Genomic DNA, 17,209 nt, shown 5'->3' on the forward strand with positions numbered 1-17,209 from the left:
CTGCAGATTTCTGTGGATTTGCGCAGCCTACGTATGCTGCAGTGTACGAGTCTAAACGGCGGGGGGCAGTCATGCCGTATGCTATTTATAGTATATACATGACGAGGGATCTTGGCAGTCGCAATTTGTCAATTACGTGAAGCTGGAGGTTTGGGAGGTGCTCGAGGGACCGAGCGCGAATTATGTGGGGCCCGGGTGGGCCTTCGCGTGTGAACTCTGATAAACTGGACCGTCTTGTCCGAACCGAACGGCACGTTCGTCAAGTCTATTCCGCTTCAGAATATCGTACACGACTTTTCAGAGCCTCCTACTCTCTCTTTCAGCATCACTTTAGTACTTGGTGGGATCATGGCCCCAGTTCTATTTCGCCCGTAAGTTGCCACCTTCACTTGTAGATATAGCAATATAGCAAGACTCACCTTCAAACTCTTCGTAGAATTCGCATTTTCCAATTCCTCCTCACTCTTCGTCTCCTTCAACTTCCCCTCCTGCGCCAAATGCCTCTTACAATAACTCACAACCCTCCTCATATGCTCCACATCCTCATCCGTATACTTCTCCTCATCCTTCTCCGGGTTTCTCTCCAAGATATCCACGATAATCCGACCACTTTCGTGACCTTTTGATTCGCCGGATCCGTCGTTTTTCATCTGCCCGGTGTGCTGAGATTCGGAGGTGGAGAGCCAGCAGGAGAGTTCGGAGGGGGACATGTTTACGTAGGAGTTGAATTCGCGGATGACTTCGGCGCGGTTTTTCATTTTGCGTGTACTGTATGATCTGGTGAAGGTTCTGTCAAGCGTTTGAGATCGCAGCAATGAGGTTGAAGTTAGAGGTGATGGACGAGTCTTTATCGCTATCGATAGAGGACGTTTTTTTATGACGTCACGAAAGATCGGGGGACGCAGCGGAAGCGTTGCTGATCGGATCAACAGTACAGATGGACGGGACTTGAACATCATGGTGGTGCGTGGTAACCCTCAAGGTGGCCTGCTTACTCTCTTATAGCAGTCGTATGGGGAGGTCTTGGGAGCCGATAACGTTGACGTCAAGGCCAGAGGAGAATAACAGGAGGAAGCAAGAGAGGGAACGATAAAGCTTCATATAACTTATTGTCCTTTTGAAATAAAAAGTAGGTAAATAAAAATAATGATGATGCTAGATGATCGAAACTTGCGTAAGATGCTACTCGCGATCCCAAGTATTGGATGCGAACGTAAGAAAAAGTAAAAGAAAAGGTCGTAGATGATGCTAAATCACTCCCATCTTCCTCCCCACCTCATTAGCCTGTAGTTTATGGCTTACTCAACTGCTCCTTCCTAAAGAACCTCAGATAGCCAACACAAATCACAATCTGACACACCAACCCAAACCAAAACATCCAGTTCGACCACGGTCCCGCGCCGTCCGTCGTAGGATTCCACGCCGAGGCATCAGGGAAAACACCAGACGGACCGACCTTATCCGGCGCCGTAGCACGAGCCAGCATGGCGACGAGTGCACCAACCATCTGTGCCGCAACGAGGGTGACAGCGACGTGGAATCGGGTGAGGGTTTGGAGGAGAATCATACCCAGCCCAACACCCTGAATCGCATCGAGTACACCCAACCACAGCCAAAGACTCGTACCGAGATACGGTCCAGCAGCTCCAGCCCACGGAAGACTCAACCCGATATTGGAGGTACTCCACAACAACTGTGCCCACCTCGGTGCACCAAGCCCGATCGCAAAGACCGGGATAAACCATGAATGAGTCTTCGCTGCCCGACCAAGGAAGTATAAGATGACGCTCCACACACCGACGAAGAAACCCACCAATAACAGGAAAGTTTCCCATGTCTTCAATGACGAGTTCCAGAGGTATGTCCAGTTACGTCCGTAAACGGTTGACAACCAATACGTCTGCAATATCGTCGAGAACAAGAACCACATCACGACATGTCTCCTCATCAACGACCGATAAAATGCAGGAACTTTACCCGGCATCTGCCTGTAAAAGTCAGGAAGTCCGACATAGAGGAACACCCCAATCCCCGTCATTAACCCAGCAAGAACCCACGTAACAACAGTAGTAGTAACACTCGTCGTCAACCCAATCTCAACACCAGGCGTGTTCTTCGCGTCCACTGTCAACTTGTGTCCCCAATACCACAATGCCGCAGCCCAGATCTGCTGCGTACCCTGGATAACACAGGCCCTGAAGACCCAAGATGTGAGTCTTGCGCCTCCTTCGTCACCAAAGTTGAGGGAGAAGTAGAAGGCACCTGAGGCAGAGGCACCGGCGTAAACCCACGTTGCACCATGGTTGATGAAACTGCGTGCAGCGATGCCGAAGTCGTGGAGACCGGGGATTCCAATCATGAAGAATGCCAGAGCGTAGAGGTAGAACGGAGCGTGTAAGACGTGGATCGAGGGGAAGAGACGGAAAACAGTCCACCAGATCGCACAAGATACAAAGTACACAGTACCGATACTGTAGATTTGAATGGCAGAGTTATCGGATGAACCACCAAGCAAGTTGAGCTGGAACGCCGTCGCGGCGAGGACTTGTCCAAGAGCGAGGAATATGGAGTAGACCGGCCAGTCTCCAAGCTTGCGCTGCATCAATAACTTGATACCCCTCGGAGGTTTCTTGACTCCATTAGGATTCAACGCACGCATATCATTGATCGCACCAGCTGCAGGACTGTACTGCTCCGGCGAACTCCTCGACATATCATCCTCAGAGAAGATACTCGCGGGACGACTACTCACAATCCCCAACTTCTTTTCCCTCACGTCATTGAAGAACGCGCGTTCAGACTTGACAAGGAAGTTTTCGATACAAAGTTCGTCCTTAGAGTTCTTGCTGTTCAGGTTTTCGAGGCGGGAGGCAAAGGTTCGCATGACTTTCCCGTCTTCGTCCGTGAAGTTCTTTTCGGTGTCGGTGAGCTTAAAGTGGGGTTTGTCAGTGTCGGTCATGACTGTGGCCAAACTGAGAGTCGACATGGTCGCTCCTGCACCCAGGGTACGACCAAGGGTGCCGGTACCCGTAGACTGTGAAGATGACGACGGACGCAAAGGGCTCTCGTGAATGATAGGCACCCCCTGCTCCGACGGCATGCTCGGCGTCCATGGTCCACTGTGACCCGAGACGATTGGCGTCCACGAGCTTACATGCCCGTGAGACACAACTGTAGGCTCGCCACGACCAACTTCTCCAAGGCGCACAGTCTCACGACTATCGTTCGAATCTGAAATTCCGAGACCAATCAACGAATGCTGCTGCCTCGACCGTCTTCGTGACTCAGGATCACGATCGAAGTAACCTTCGAGAACCGTTCCACGCTGCGGGTCATAGAACACTGACTCATTGTCAGACATACCGTCCCAATCATCCTCAGACATCGGTCGCTCGAGGTAGATCTCTTCTTCGTCGACAGTCTCAATACCACCGTTACCGTGCCTGGGTCTGCTATTGTGGCCAGGACCCAACTTGGATCCATAGCGACTCACGCTGGCTCCGCTTGGGTTGGGAGAACCGCCATTACGTGGTGACCCAACGGGTGACATCGTAGGAGACATGGTCGGAGACATGGCTGGTGAGATGCTTGGCGAATCTTCGTACGGTGAGAACTCCCCGGTGTCGGAGTCGCCGAAGGATGACGGTGAACCATGAAGGTAGGGATCCTCGTCTGGAGTCGGGCTGAGGTCAGTAATAGAGGGTGAGTAAGAAGGTGTGTGAGGGTCAGCATATCCGGGCGAGCTACGACTGAAGGTGCCCTGATTAGGCGTAGGCGAAGACGAGAAGATACTCGAGGCCGCAGACGTACGACGAGTGCTGCGCTTCTTCTGCACCCTCTCAGACGCGATAATACACCTGTTCTGGATGTCATCAAGCTTCTTGACCCAGACCTTGACAGGGAAACGCTGCTTAGCAGACTTGGCACGTAACTCGGCTCGAGTCGATTGCTTGGACGACAACGCTTGACGACTGGCGGATTCAAACTGCTGGATCAAGTGACTCGCAGTAGCAGACTCAACAGTGTACCACCAGCCGGGCATAGCACCGAGACCACCAACGCGAGCTCCGATACCCAAGGCGCCCTTACGACCAAACTCGACAGCAACAAGGCCGAAGGGCTCATCACGGGAGGGAATAAGCGCGAAGTCAGCACCGCTGAAGATGAACGGAGGAAGCTGAGTGAACTCCGGCTTCGAAAAGACACGGTCAGGGTACTTCTTCATGAGAACATCCAACTTCTCCGCTGCGAATTTGCCGTAAAGGTCAATCACAGGACCAACCGCAATCAACTGCACAGGGAAATCTTGAAGCAAGGTAGGCAACAAATCAGCGATAAGGTCGACACCCTTCTGCATGGACCAACGTCCGACGAACACAAGAAGCTCCGCCTTAGGGTCCACCTTCAACCCAGCCCATTCCTGTGCTTGTCGTTTCAAGTCATGACGTCTGGCCTCGAACTCCTTGTCGACGACCACTTTCTTCTTCTTGTCATCGTCAGGATCGATGTCTCCAGTATCGGAAGGATCCGGGTTAGGCAAAGTACCGATCTTACTGAGACCCCAGAAGATAGGGTACCTTGCCCACGAACGCTTACCGTACTTATTTGACACACCAACAGCACCAAATCCCTTCTGGTGAATACGAAGGTATGACGCGCCGGCATGCAAAAGGTTGAATACGTTACCGTACTGCACGTACTTCGTACAGATTTTCTGACTGATGTTGAACACGGCGCAGACTTCTTCCTTCTCTTCCTGGCTCCTGAGCGGCCAGAGACCCTGGAATTCGGCATTGTGGAGAGACAAAGCGCAAGGAATGACGTCGGGGAGAAGGTAGCAGGGCGCAAGGGCACCGTGGTAGTCGTTGATATGGTACATGTCCGGCTTGTACCGACGAATACACTCCGCGATACACTGGTTCCATGCCGAGTAGAAGATAGCAGACTCCAAGTCATCCATCCTCGCCGGGTAAGGCTCAACTTGAGATTGTCGTCTGAAGACCGGCGCATCAAGTAAGATGTAGGTGATGTTCTTCTGCTGATAGCTCTGGACACCAATTTGGTAGAACTTGTTAAGAATCTTGACCTCGATAGGTGGGCAGTAGTCCGCCTCCGGGTAGTCAATACCGCCGACCTTGGGAACAACCCAGATGAGATCCTGATGCTCGAGGTTCTTACCCATAAGTTGAGCCATGACTCCAAGACCCCCAATCTTGATCTTGATGTTCCAGTCCGAGATGTCGTATTCAAGCGTCGCGATGATTACGGATCGCCTCTTGTTTGGCGATACAGCAACCGCAGCAACGGCCGACGTGTCTGCCGCCATACTACCGAGAGTATACGTAGATGCCATAGCTTTGACGATGCTGTAAGGGCCCTTGGCGTCATGTCGGGTTGGCTCAGACGACCTGAAGACATCCCTCAATGACTGCAAGGGAATGAAGCTCTTCTTATCAGTATTGCCTCTCGTGTTGAACTTGATCTTGTAGAAGGATCCACGGAATGCAAGAACAGCCGCGATGGCAGTAAGCACCGGGACGATAGCCATAATGATGAACATGGCGATCTGAACAGCCCATGAACCCTTCGGCACGGCATACCACTGACGAGTCCCATCGTCGATGACAATTTGCCATGACAGATAAGGCTTTGGCGGCGTCAGAGTAATGTTGAGCAGGTTGGTGGTGAGAGTAGCAGGCGACAATCTGTCGATCGTACCATCACCGTCGATATCACCGTACACAAATTGAGCATCGGGCTTTCCATCAGGATTCATTCCCCACATGTTCAGCTGCAACGACGCAGGCCAGGTCGCCATGTAGTTCCATCTCCACTTGCCTTCACTGTCGAGCTTGAACTGATTGTCGACACCGGAATCATAACCCCATTCGTTGAATACTCCCATAGCCCAAATGTTGGGGAAGCGCCGAGGAGTAGAGTAATCGACATCGCCGTGCTGAATGTGGTGGGAAGAGCCAAGAATGGAAGAATAGTATTGAACCATCACATGTTCACCGGCCCATTCCTGAGCCTTTGTACCAGACCAGTCGGTCTCGTTAATCGTGACAATCTGACTCTCCTTGTACGTGTACCAGTCCGAGTAGTGCACCCAGTCGGTCGAGTATCGGAACATATCAGCACCGGCGGCAGTCTGATTGAGCTGCAAGTTGTCATCAGAGTCCTTGGTCAACAACGTTGAAGAGTAGTTCGCCACGCGAGGGAAAACAATCGGGTTATTGATCAACCCATAGCGGACGAAGAAGGTAGCGTCGCCATCGAGAGAGGAGTTGCCTTCCGCAGTGGTCACATTGCTCAGCGTAATCGCATGAACACCATCCATAACTCCTGTCAAATTCGCCGACCAACTGAATACTGATCCTGGAGAGCCAACATATTGCGACGTGTAGACCGTCAGGTTCTGGCAAGTAGCAGTGCTGATCGTCGGTGTCGAGCCATCACTAGTCTTTGACTCCAATGAAATCTGCTTCGTGATCTGATTACAATCCATAACTTCCGAAAACTCGAAGGTGAGAGGAATAATGCCAGCGACACCCTTCTCAGCCATCTCCACTCTCGCATCGTGACCTGGAGAAAAGCGAGTAATGACAGGTGGACGTTCAACCCAGTACTCCTTGTTAATGAAAGCCCTCCAGCCGTAAGCTTCGAGAGTCACGTTTGGCAGACAACCGTGATATGGCCCTGATCCGTTCTGGTAAATCTGTACGAGAGATTCTTCAAGGGTGTACTCCTCATAAGGCCACATCAAACTCTTGATCGTTGTATTCGGTGTATACGGCGCAATAATCGGTGGGTCGAAGCCCATGCAATCATAACTCCAAGTGCGATTGTCGGTAGCGTTATTATTGGTATACAACAACCACAAAGCCGACTGATTGTAATTGGTGATCAAGTCGTCCTGCAAACCCTCCAGTCCATTCTTCGCGATGGAATACAGTCCCTTCTCCGTCGATGAATTCCCAGACCCAGGAAAGAAGACATTTTCGGTCCAGTTACCTAGTTTGAAAAGCGCCCATCCATCGCGGACAACAGTGTACTTATCACGGATATCATACAACCCCTTCAGGATGTTGCGGGCAGGATGACTCGAGTCACGGTGGTCGAGGGAGTTCCAATCGTCCTCGCAACCCGACATGGCATTACCCAAGTCCATCTCATAGTACTGCTGAGATCCGAGTCTGTAGCATCCGTGTGACTGCCAGGCAACCGTCGAGACAATGGGCTGACGTCCGTACATGTAGTTCTGGGCAGTGTTGTCAAGGAGGTACATTAACTGTTCCTCTCCATAGTACAACAAGGGCACACCCGGGAGCAACAACGTCACGATCATTAAACCCAACATCTGCTTGCCTGCTCCGTCGGAGATAGCCGGCCACCTGAACAAATCCTGGTTCGTGGTAGCGAACATATGCCTTGGGTCCACTTGACCAGTCATCGCGTTCAGGAAATCATTGTTGACCATCATCTCGTTCCACGCGGTAACGAAGTCCGTGTTGATATCGTACGCGACCTGGAGGTTACCGTCCATACCCAAGAACCGAGTGATCGCACGGTAGATGGAGTAATGGAACGCAGAGTTGTCGAAACCACCGGCGGCTTCAGGGTGTAACCAGTAGTCTCCATCCGAATCATTATGCAACGACATCGCTGTCAAGATATCCGGCGGCCTCTGATCCGGTTGTCTTCCGCGTCCATAGTAAATGGACCCAAAGTAATCACCACCAGTAACCTCCCCCATGATCATAAAGTCCTTCTTGTTGTACTGAACCGCACATTGTCGTACAGCCGTGCTCCACTCCGCAGTAAAGTCGACAGTCATTTGGGTAGCCTTGTCAAGACGTACGCCGTCGACGTCGAGCATGCTCACGACCAAACAAGCAAGATGTCCAAGACGGTCGGACATCCCCGGTTTCCAATCTCTCAGACGATCCTGCACGGAGGCGAACTTGGACAATTGACGCTGCCAGTCGGGGAAGACCCCGAAAGCTTCCGTGTCACCGTACTGGTCGAAATCCGAATTGTAACATCCGACTTGAGAGTTGACTGTGGCTCCGGTTACAGGATATCCATCATCACCCCAGAACCTTGGCATCTGACACGTGTCATTATACGTGTTCGTGAAGTTGAAATCAGGGTACGTCAAAGCTGTTTTCCATACAGCCGTGTGCTCGTTCAACGAGAATGGTGTCGAGGTGTTGAGATAGCCCTGGAAACCGACAAGATCACCGAGTGTTGCGACCGTAAGATCCATGATGAGGTACATTCCGCGATTGTGCAGTTCTTGGATCATCTCTCGCCATTCTTCGACAGTACCGAAATGCGGATCGAGGAGGGTGAAGTCGAGAGGGGAGTATCCGTCTGCACCCCAGGGTTGATTGAGGAATGGTGATCCGGCAATATAAACAACCTACAAAACGGATGTTAGCATCGCCAGACTTTGTTGTGACCGTCTAACATCGACTTACCTTAACTCCCATCCCCTCAAGATACGCCAAACTCTTCTGTAACCCCTTCACATCACCACCAGCTCGAAATCCAGTCTCGTAGATATCGTACTCCTTCACCGTCCCACCAATATCGTTGTTTGTCGGATCACCATCGACCCATTTGTCGAGGATGATGGTGTAGGTCGGATATCGCCAATGTGGGGGTGAGGGGTTGAAGGTGTGATTTTCCCATTCGCCGGAGTAATCGAGGATAGCGCCGGCTGTTTGTCACCAGTTAGCAAATGCACACGAAGCTTCGAAAGCGCAAGACAAACCTGCGGCATTAGGATTGGTGTTCAAGTTATAAGGTGCGTTTGCTTCGGTGTAGACGGCTGCCCATGCCCTCGAAGCGAGGCCAGCGAGGGATAGTAGCAGGGTATGCCGCATCTTCGTCTTCGTCCTTTTCGTCCAAGCAGTGGACAGCTACCAGAGCTGTTAAAATCGTAACGAATGTGTATGCTTATAAGGAAGGAAAATGTCGAAGTGAACCGGCCCGAAGGGTGTCGAGTTTTGTTGACCCTTAAAAAGCTCCCGGTCGTTGTCGTGGTGTACTTCTAGCGAACCAACGTCGTTGAAAGTGGTGAAAAGAGAGAGTGACCAAGTCGTGTCACAGTTGGTAACCAGGTTCAGATTGCAATTGCAACGGATTCAGCCGGGCCGTCTATAGTACCTGTACGTGTGAGTAGGCGACTTTGAAAGACATTCGACAAGGTTCACCCCTTCCCGGGCTGGCGTTTCATTGCACGTATCTATAATATAAGGGTACGACAAGGCTGGGCGGTACATGGGAGGCTGTCTGGCGGGGGTCCGTTTCAAGCTGGGAGCTCCTTTGTGTACGAGTCTACGTTTCAGGGCGCGCGCATCACCAGCTCCCTTTGTTCTGACTGTTACCGGATTAGGAAGTGTAATTGACCTTCACCTCAAGAACCTTTAAACTCGTCCAAAACCTGCTCCAAATGACGCCCAATCACTCGAAATACCTCGACTCGAAGATGCTTGTGACCCAAGGGCCCTCTTGATGTTGCGTTACCCGAGAGGCCCGTGCCGCGTGGCTCGGCACTCTATTCACGACCAAGTGGGACGGCACTGACATAACTCAATATCCGCCTGTTTGTGGTTGTGGTTTTGGCTTGCATCGATTTACATTCCTGGGCGAACAGTAGAGGGTGGATGGACCGCTTGCTGCGAATTGCCGAGATTGGGTGTCGGAGGTGCTTGTTGCTTAAAATAGCGACGACGTTGAGGGATGTGTGATGACGTGAATTCTGCGAGGAAGTTCTGAGAGGGAAGGTGTCAAGGGCAGCGTCCAAATGCCATGGATTGCCTTGCCTGATCTCCTGCCGCTTCTTCCTCAACCTTATAAACGCGGCTCACACGGCTCGGCCAACGAGTGCCCCGCCTTGGCTGATCATAAACTTGGCATGTGAAGGTCATCTCCTCTCCTCGACACTCGCGGCTCACCACTGGTCACTCATTCCTCCAAGACCTCAAAGCTTGCTCAACGGCAGACTTATCAGCAATATGAGCAGATCACAACCGTCTTAACCCGCCGTTACCGCTCGGCCCGCAGCGGAAAGCCCGGGTACGAAGCGCTCGGCAAGCAGTACCGCACCATGACCTCATATCAACTTCAATTCACGACCTCAACCTTCGGATCGGTCCTTTCAATGTTTGGGTATGGGGAGAGTGAGAGATCTTGGTAGCCCTCGGCAGGTTTGTCAAGGTGACGGCTCAGAGCTGGGCCGCAGCTGGTGGTGGTCGTTGATCCTTAAATATGTTGACGTGGTCCTTAGGATGTGCTGATGTGTTAGCCTTGAGCTCCCCAACAATCGTGCTCTTGGACAGCGCGCCAAGTCTTAACGTTATCGGCACTTAGCATCAGCTGGGTGGGTATCGGAGGTTTGGGATGCATGGCATCAACCCCGATTTCTTCCGAGTAGCTGCCTTGACCATGGACGAGATATCCCTAGCCGGTACAATCTCGTGGTTGAACCCTTTCTGACAGCTACAGGTTCCTGTGGCATCGGCCAAGAAACTACTCACTCCACACGTCCTTCCGTTCCACATGCTCCAAGCTCCAAGCCCCAAGACTGCTCGTCAAACCGGAAATGTTCGTGTACAAGCCCTTTCCGTAATTTTGAGCATCGTCCAGAAACAGTGCTTTCTTGAGGAAGGGCTGCAGGTCATCATCGGCGTAGGCTTAGTGCTAGTGTGATTTGCAATATATGTTCCCACGACCTCGCCGTCAAATGGACGGTTCTCGCGAAAACAACCTCGAAAAATCTCAAGAAACTGAAGAGATGTGAAGTCACATATGCGCCGATGCATCAACTACAGTACGGCTGACCTCGTAATGATCATTACCCCCGGACCACCATGTGCAATTGGACGGTATCACTTGTTTTCCAGACGCGGCCCATTGCTGGAGTAGGAAGCGGCAGAAGTGTGAATCCTGAGATTGCATCAGAAGGGTCGTAGAGTTAGAAAGTGCACGAAATCGTGTTCGAGAGTCGGGTCATGACAACGTACAGTCCAGGAGGACGAGTCCGCGATTGACATTGCTGACGGCGTGTCTTTGGTACGGCCATATAAAGCGAGCATTACTTCTGCGAACCGGATAGAAATGGATTTGGACATCGAAAAATTGGAGAACCAGCCTCAATATCAATAGAAAGCATGCCAACATCATTCAAAACGCTTTGTTTGGAGATCAAAGCCATTCAACCACAAGATTCGTTTGTGAGTGTCAAACACCGCTCAAATATATACATGCAGGGTAGCACATGAAGCAGTGAGCGCGTGAATCAGATATCATGATTCAAGAGGAACACGAGGAACTGCTCCAAATCTTGTTTCATCATATCCAGCTCGCGAGGAGAAGTTCGACGGGAATGGTTTTCACGGGGCTAGGACTGGCGTTGTGGTCGCAATCGACCACGTCCTTTTGTGACAGCGACGTCAAAGTCACGTTCCAAAGCAGAAAAATCCCAGGTGCAACCTCAGTCACCCCTCTAAAGAATGCTATTACTTATCGAATATCGCGTATGTTTCCAAATCACGTTTTCCGAAACAACGCGAAAACAAAATGTGCCCTACGCAACTCGAACGTTGACCAGCGGCAGTCTAGCGTGGGTTGTTTATAGCCAGATGTCATCCCTGGCGTTGGTCACGCTGCACCAGAGAGTTGGGTCACTGCACTTACTTATTTTCTTGAATGGTAGGGCCGGAAAGTTACCTTCGCAGAGAGCATCTGACCGACACAGCCTTAACATGTGTACATTTACGTGGGGCGTAGGCCAGCGTGCGGGGTGTAACGTCGATAAATTTGTCACCTCAAAAAAAAGCAGTTGCAATTGATCCGTCCTTTAAATTCAGCATTCCAACTCTCACAGCAAAATTGGTTTTGAATCATGACTACTATTGCCGGGGGAAATGGCGAAAAGCCGCCCAACAACCCTGGAAATAAGAATGCTGCTGATGGTGCCGGAACCAGCCAAGGTGTTCGCCAGAACAAGCGAGATTGCAGACGGCAGACGCAGAATCACGCTAGTAGGACTGGGGCGACTGCTTCTGTGTCGTCCGCAGGCAGCACAGCCGCCCCAGCTGCGATCAATCTGGCTGCGAGGGAAGGGCTGTCCAATACTGTTGCTGGCCCTGTCATGAAATCGTGGTCCAGCATTGCAAGCTCGCATACGCCAGACATTGAACCGGAGCCGGATACGGAGAATGATTGCACAGTTCTAGGGTCGTACAACTGGTTCGAGAAGTCTAAGTGGTATAACGAAGCTCCAACAATCTGCGTTCCCGGTGAATTTGCGCATGTGTTTTGGTACGAGAAATACGCTAACAATTATACGCTAAGCTTCGCCCCGATATATCATCGAAAGACGCCACAGGAATTGCGGTTCCTGCCAAAAGACGACAAGGAAGAGCATCACGTTGATATCAACCGAGCGCATTCTTCGTTATCACCCCTGGAGCCACTGTTCCGGTCAGTTGCCCAATGTACACCTGCATTTAGGTTCGATCAGGTGGATGTTGTTACCCATCGTAATAATCTGCAAAAAATACTCAGCCCAAACAAGAATCATCGAAAATATCGCATCTACATTGAGCTAGTAGGACGGACGCTGTTGTGTGAACGATGGGACGGCAGGGTCACTGGCGCTGGAAAGGGATATGGTCACGCTTTCGAGAAGCGTGTTACACGAGGGTTGCCTGAAGCGGAATCATATCACCGGGTTATCACGTACAATTGCGGCGGCCTCAAGATGGTGGTCCGCACCGAAGTGGATGCTGTCAACCCTGATCCAAACGTTCCTGACACCACTCCTATCTTACCCACGACCACCGCCCTTGGATTTGAAGGCACGACTCTTCAGTGCCTAGCATCGGACAATGCTATTCCTCAGCAAAGTCGTGTTGCCGAGTTAAAGTGCTTTTACGATAGAAACCCTTGGGAAGCGAGAGACACACTGCAATGCGTGCTGGGTCGAGTCCCCACCGGCTATTGTGCGAGACATCTATCAAGTCGCATGGGGGAGAACTTTATGGCTGATATTCAGAGGATTGACGAACATCATTTCAGTGCGATGGACTTCATTGATCCGGTGATTGGGTCGCAGTTACGCAACTTCTTCGGCGCAATTAGGAAAGTGATGGCCAAGAGGGGAGTCAGCAAGACCGTACTGATTGGCGATTTGAAGGCAGGGATTCAGCTACACCCGATGGGACGGGATAGGCGGGCAGCGCTTCCCGGGTCTTTAGTGGCAAGGATGTTGGAAACTCCCTCCAAGCCAGAAGACAAGAAGAATGGGAAGGCGACGGAAGTAGACGTCTCCACCGACAAAACTAACAAGGTTCCTTGTTCTGGGACGCCAAAACCTCAGCAGACGAAGGTGGCGAACGAGCCTGTAACATCTTCGGGAGGCAAATCCAATTCGCGAACCCCGTCAAAGAGGAAAGCTGAGGGTGAGGCCGACGAAGAAGCCCCGGAGAGCAAGAAGGCAAAGACAGGGGACGATGACGATGATAAGATCGAGGAGAAGCAGTGCACCAGAACCGTGAAGATGACCCGTTTTAAGAACAATCGTGAGGTTCATGAATGGGAGGAAAGGGGGAAAAAAGAGGTCTGGAGAAAGTGAGAAGGTTGTGGAGGAGAAGGTTGATGATGGTTTATGTTTGGCGTTCCGCTCGAACGGAACGTTTACCACTCGCTGCAAGTGGTACGGGAAACAAACAAGGTTTCAATGTCCAAAATCAAGGATGTTCTTTTTAATGATCATTATCCTTTCTTTATTCCAAGTTGAACATCTATCACTTAATCACAAGCCTCTAAAACGCACGAAACCAAAAGTGCGTATCGCAACTCGAACCAACGGCAGATCTAATGGTTGCGAGCGACTTACGTGGTACAACACCCTTTTCGGGGTATGATAACTTTAGTCCATGCTTCATTCCGCCGCAATATAGAAGGTGGACATGGCACACAGCTTCCACCTTGATTGTTGGGGCAGAAACGGACAGTTACGTATACCTAAAGGACACTAGCGTACTCATTTGGGCCGGCGCAAGAATGTATGGTTATGGCAAAATGAATGAGCGACGCCGGGAACTCTGAAAGGTGTTTACATGATATTAGATTCCATAATTGATACTCAATGTTGACGAAATGCCATACCACACAAACATATTTGTAGCGCCGTGAAGCGAGGAAGATGGTCCTCAAGACGATCTAATCCAGCCCCTACAGCTTCCGTGCAGCTGCGTCCAGGGCGAGTTACGAATACACCAGTTGAATTGACGCAACCTGCACTGAGGTAGACAAGAAGATGGGTGATCCGTTAAGATAGAGACGATTCGTTGGTGTAGCTCGGCCTGCTGGTATCCGGGATTCAGAGCCATGAAGCTTTCGTTGATATCGACACCGGACATGCGGAACAACGGTGCCGGTGACAGAAGCAGAAACCTGGATTCATTGTCGCTGTGACAGACTGTTAGGCAATACTAGTACTCTCCATGGTTCGATTCTGTACCGGCTTGCTCCCTCTTACCTTATCGACCTTTCCAACCACCCATACGAGCTTGAGAATCCCACGGGTTGTCGTGAAGCCGTCATGTCAATTGAATCTCATCATCAAGTTTTATATTTGAGGCATTTGGAGCCCAATTAGACTGACCCGAACGGTGTTGATCCAGTAGTTGTAGTTCTTACCTTGTAACTCACCCTCGCTGCTCCAACTACACGGCTGTGTCAAGCATCACTCATATGGATACACCTGCTGGAAAGCAGGTGTCCGTCGGCAACGAATCGGCGACACCTACAACTCCCAGTCTTGCAACGCTGTTATATATAGGCTTCGACCACCATCAGCATCTCCTGGTCTCCTACACGAAGCCTGACTGCTTTTTCGAAAAACGAAAAAACGAAAAAACAAAAGATGGGGGTCGGTTCGGAACCAGTGGAAGTCCCGGACCTATAGACATTCTGCATATGGCATGTCATCTCGCCTCATAGGTTAACCACTGCCCTAGAGGAGCCTGATACGCTGTTTGTATGAGAAATGACTGGCTCATAAAGACCGGGGAGTTACCTAGAACGGACTAGCGTGCACGGTTTGAACACCATGAGAAGCAAGTGCAGGTGTGCTCGTGACTGGTGAAGGCGGGATTGTCATGGACATGGGTCATCAGCCTTGGCCAGACGGACCTCTGGAAGGTCAATTCACCATCGCACCTTTGATCCAGCGACCATTTCGACAACATTGAAACCCATAAGAACACACTATGTCTCACAACGAAGAAGTAAACAGGGCGAGGATTCGACAATCCACCAGACACGGAAGAAATCTCAAGTTTGAGAAAACTGCTGCCTCTGTCCCCGATTTGAGCAACCTGGTGAACTTGGCACAACGAGAGAAAGTGACCAATGTCCATGGCTAAATGATGAAGTCGTGGGCCGACATCGAGAGTTTGAGCTCGCCGCTGGTTCAGTCAAAGTCGAGAGGACTGTACAGTTGTAGGGTCGTACAATTGGATTGAAGAAGTGAGTTGTGACCAGGAATATCCTACGATCTGTGTTCCAGGTACGTCCATGGATGACAGCATAAGACAATCGCCAACTGATCACGTTGTCAAGGATTCGCGCCGATCTACAAGTTAAACGGCACGCCGGAGGCCCTCCACCTCGACAAATACTATGGAGAGTTTTATGTCGATGTCAAGCGCCCGTTTTCCCGAATCGCCCCTTGAACCACTCTTCAGGTCCGTAGCTCACGTGAAGCCGACGTTCAAATTCGACGAGGTCGATGTCGTCACCGACCAGAACAGCCTATCATGTTGACGCCGTGGTCCCAGCTGACCTAACTAAGGCCGTTCCCGATTGGACCGGCCGAATTACCCACGACCGCTCCGCAAGAATTCGCCGACTCCTACCTGCGCTGCTTGACCTGCACAAACCCAATTCCTGCCTAAGAAGGCCGGTGTTGCCTGCGTCGGTTATGGCCGGGATGTGGACGGCGCTTGAGGTTGCACGAGATGGGGCAGTGGCTGAGGATTTGGCGAGAGAGTATGTGGAGCACGACGAGATGGATGAGGAAAGCGAGGATTTGAAATCTGAGGAGGGTGGGGATACTGATGACAAGCCCAATAAAGAGAAAAGCGAGCCAGGAAGTGAGGGAATATGTGAAAGAGCTTGGAAAGGTGGTCCAGAAGGAAGCTGGGAAAAAGGAGGAGGAAGTTAGTGCAACCGTTTCACTAGATGCTAGTCCTGCGCGTGAAGTTGATTCCAAGGTGTCGGGGAAGGGCAAGAAGGGCAAGAGCTCGGCGAAACAAGATGAACCGGAAGGATCTGTGCCTTCGAAGAGAAAGGCGGAGAACAGGGACATCGAGCAGCCCCAGACCAAGAAGTCGTCCAAGGAGCCCGAGCTGGAACGATACACCAGGACGCGCACGAAGAAGACTGAGGAAGTGATCAAGGGAAAAGAGATTTCGAGAATGTGAGATGGCCGTGGAGGAGAGGAGGAGGGTTAAGCCTGGGAATCGTCCCTAGGCGTCCCTGGTTGAAGCATCGGTAATAATGAACTTATGATTAAAGTACTTGGTTATCTAATATCATGCCTTTGCCAAACATACTCTGAGTTGAAGGAAGTCGAGCCCAATCCCGCGTCACGTGCGAAAGTTTCCACCACCACCGGCACCGTGCCCTAGGTCTAACCCTCCACACAGACCCTACGATAAGCCGATAAGGCATGGGTAAGCCCTAATACTCCCCCCATGCGATACACAAACCTTATTCATTCCTTCAGACGGTGCCGTAGCAGATCCCTCGAGCAATCAGCATGGCCTGCTGCCTCTGCACCACGTCGAGCATGCCGTCGCGGGATTGGACAATGGAAGTGAACAACAACCTGACGGAGGAGAGGGACGGGATGGGCATGTGTCGGAAGTTGAGGAAGGTGTGGACGGTACGCCGTTCTCGATACCGGAGTTTGGGGAGTCAATTCCGCCGGATCAGCAACCCGAGCAACAACACACACCTCCAACATCCGTAGACCCTTCCCGGAAGCGAAGTCGTGACGAGATGTCGCAATCGCAACAAGCGGAAGGAACAGGTGCTGATCATGCTGATCTCGGTTTCCCTATACCTGACGGAAGTGGGGACGGAGAGCCGGATGGCAAGAAGCAGCATCTCGACCTTGACACTA

The 17,209-nt window shown here is 51.3% G+C and overlaps 4 protein-coding genes across 4 annotated transcripts; 2 read left to right on the forward strand and 2 right to left on the reverse strand.

Moving 5' to 3' along the window:
- Nucleotides 1-330: 330 nt before the first annotated feature.
- Nucleotides 331-758, reverse strand: SAICODRAFT_26109 (uncharacterized protein; the record flags this gene model as incomplete). The annotated part of the gene is made up of 2 exons (XM_019166912.1): nucleotides 331-360; nucleotides 420-758. 2 exons carry the CDS (start codon nucleotides 756-758, stop codon nucleotides 331-333), a joined length of 369 nt encoding a protein of 122 aa, XP_019023151.1.
- A 533-nt stretch (nucleotides 759-1,291) lies between these two features.
- Nucleotides 1,292-8,891, reverse strand: SAICODRAFT_8261 (putative cell wall alpha-glucan synthase; the record flags this gene model as incomplete). Its single annotated transcript, XM_019171282.1, has 3 exons — nucleotides 1,292-8,425; nucleotides 8,484-8,725; nucleotides 8,780-8,891. 3 exons carry the CDS (start codon nucleotides 8,889-8,891, stop codon nucleotides 1,292-1,294), a joined length of 7,488 nt encoding a protein of 2,495 aa, XP_019023152.1.
- Nucleotides 8,892-12,459: 3,568 nt separating this feature from the next.
- Nucleotides 12,460-13,699, forward strand: SAICODRAFT_20001 (uncharacterized protein). The gene has a single exon (XM_019166191.1). It carries the CDS (start codon nucleotides 12,776-12,778, stop codon nucleotides 13,646-13,648), a length of 873 nt encoding a protein of 290 aa, XP_019023153.1. The 5' UTR covers nucleotides 12,460-12,775; the 3' UTR covers nucleotides 13,649-13,699.
- A 2,266-nt stretch (nucleotides 13,700-15,965) lies between these two features.
- SAICODRAFT_30857 (uncharacterized protein) lies at nucleotides 15,966-16,542 on the forward strand. Its single transcript, XM_019167778.1, has one exon. The coding sequence runs from the start codon at nucleotides 16,140-16,142 to the stop codon at nucleotides 16,503-16,505; it is 366 nt and encodes a 121-aa protein (XP_019023154.1). The 5' UTR covers nucleotides 15,966-16,139; the 3' UTR covers nucleotides 16,506-16,542.
- The last annotated feature ends 667 nt before the right edge of the window (nucleotides 16,543-17,209 follow it).

The sequence above is a fragment of the Saitoella complicata genome, assembly GCF_001661265.1.
Source record: "Saitoella complicata NRRL Y-17804 unplaced genomic scaffold SAICOscaffold_16, whole genome shotgun sequence".
NCBI lineage: Eukaryota > Fungi > Ascomycota > Saitoellomycetes > Saitoellales > Saitoellaceae > Saitoella > Saitoella complicata.

What these genes read in the sequence shown, in the direction of transcription:
- SAICODRAFT_20001 (XM_019166191.1), top strand. Translation starts at nt 12,776, where the DNA reads ATGGTGGTCCGCACCGAAGTGGATGCTGTCAACCCTGATCCAAACGTT.
- SAICODRAFT_30857 (XM_019167778.1), top strand. Translation starts at nt 16,140, where the DNA reads ATGACAAGCCCAATAAAGAGAAAAGCGAGCCAGGAAGTGAGGGAATAT.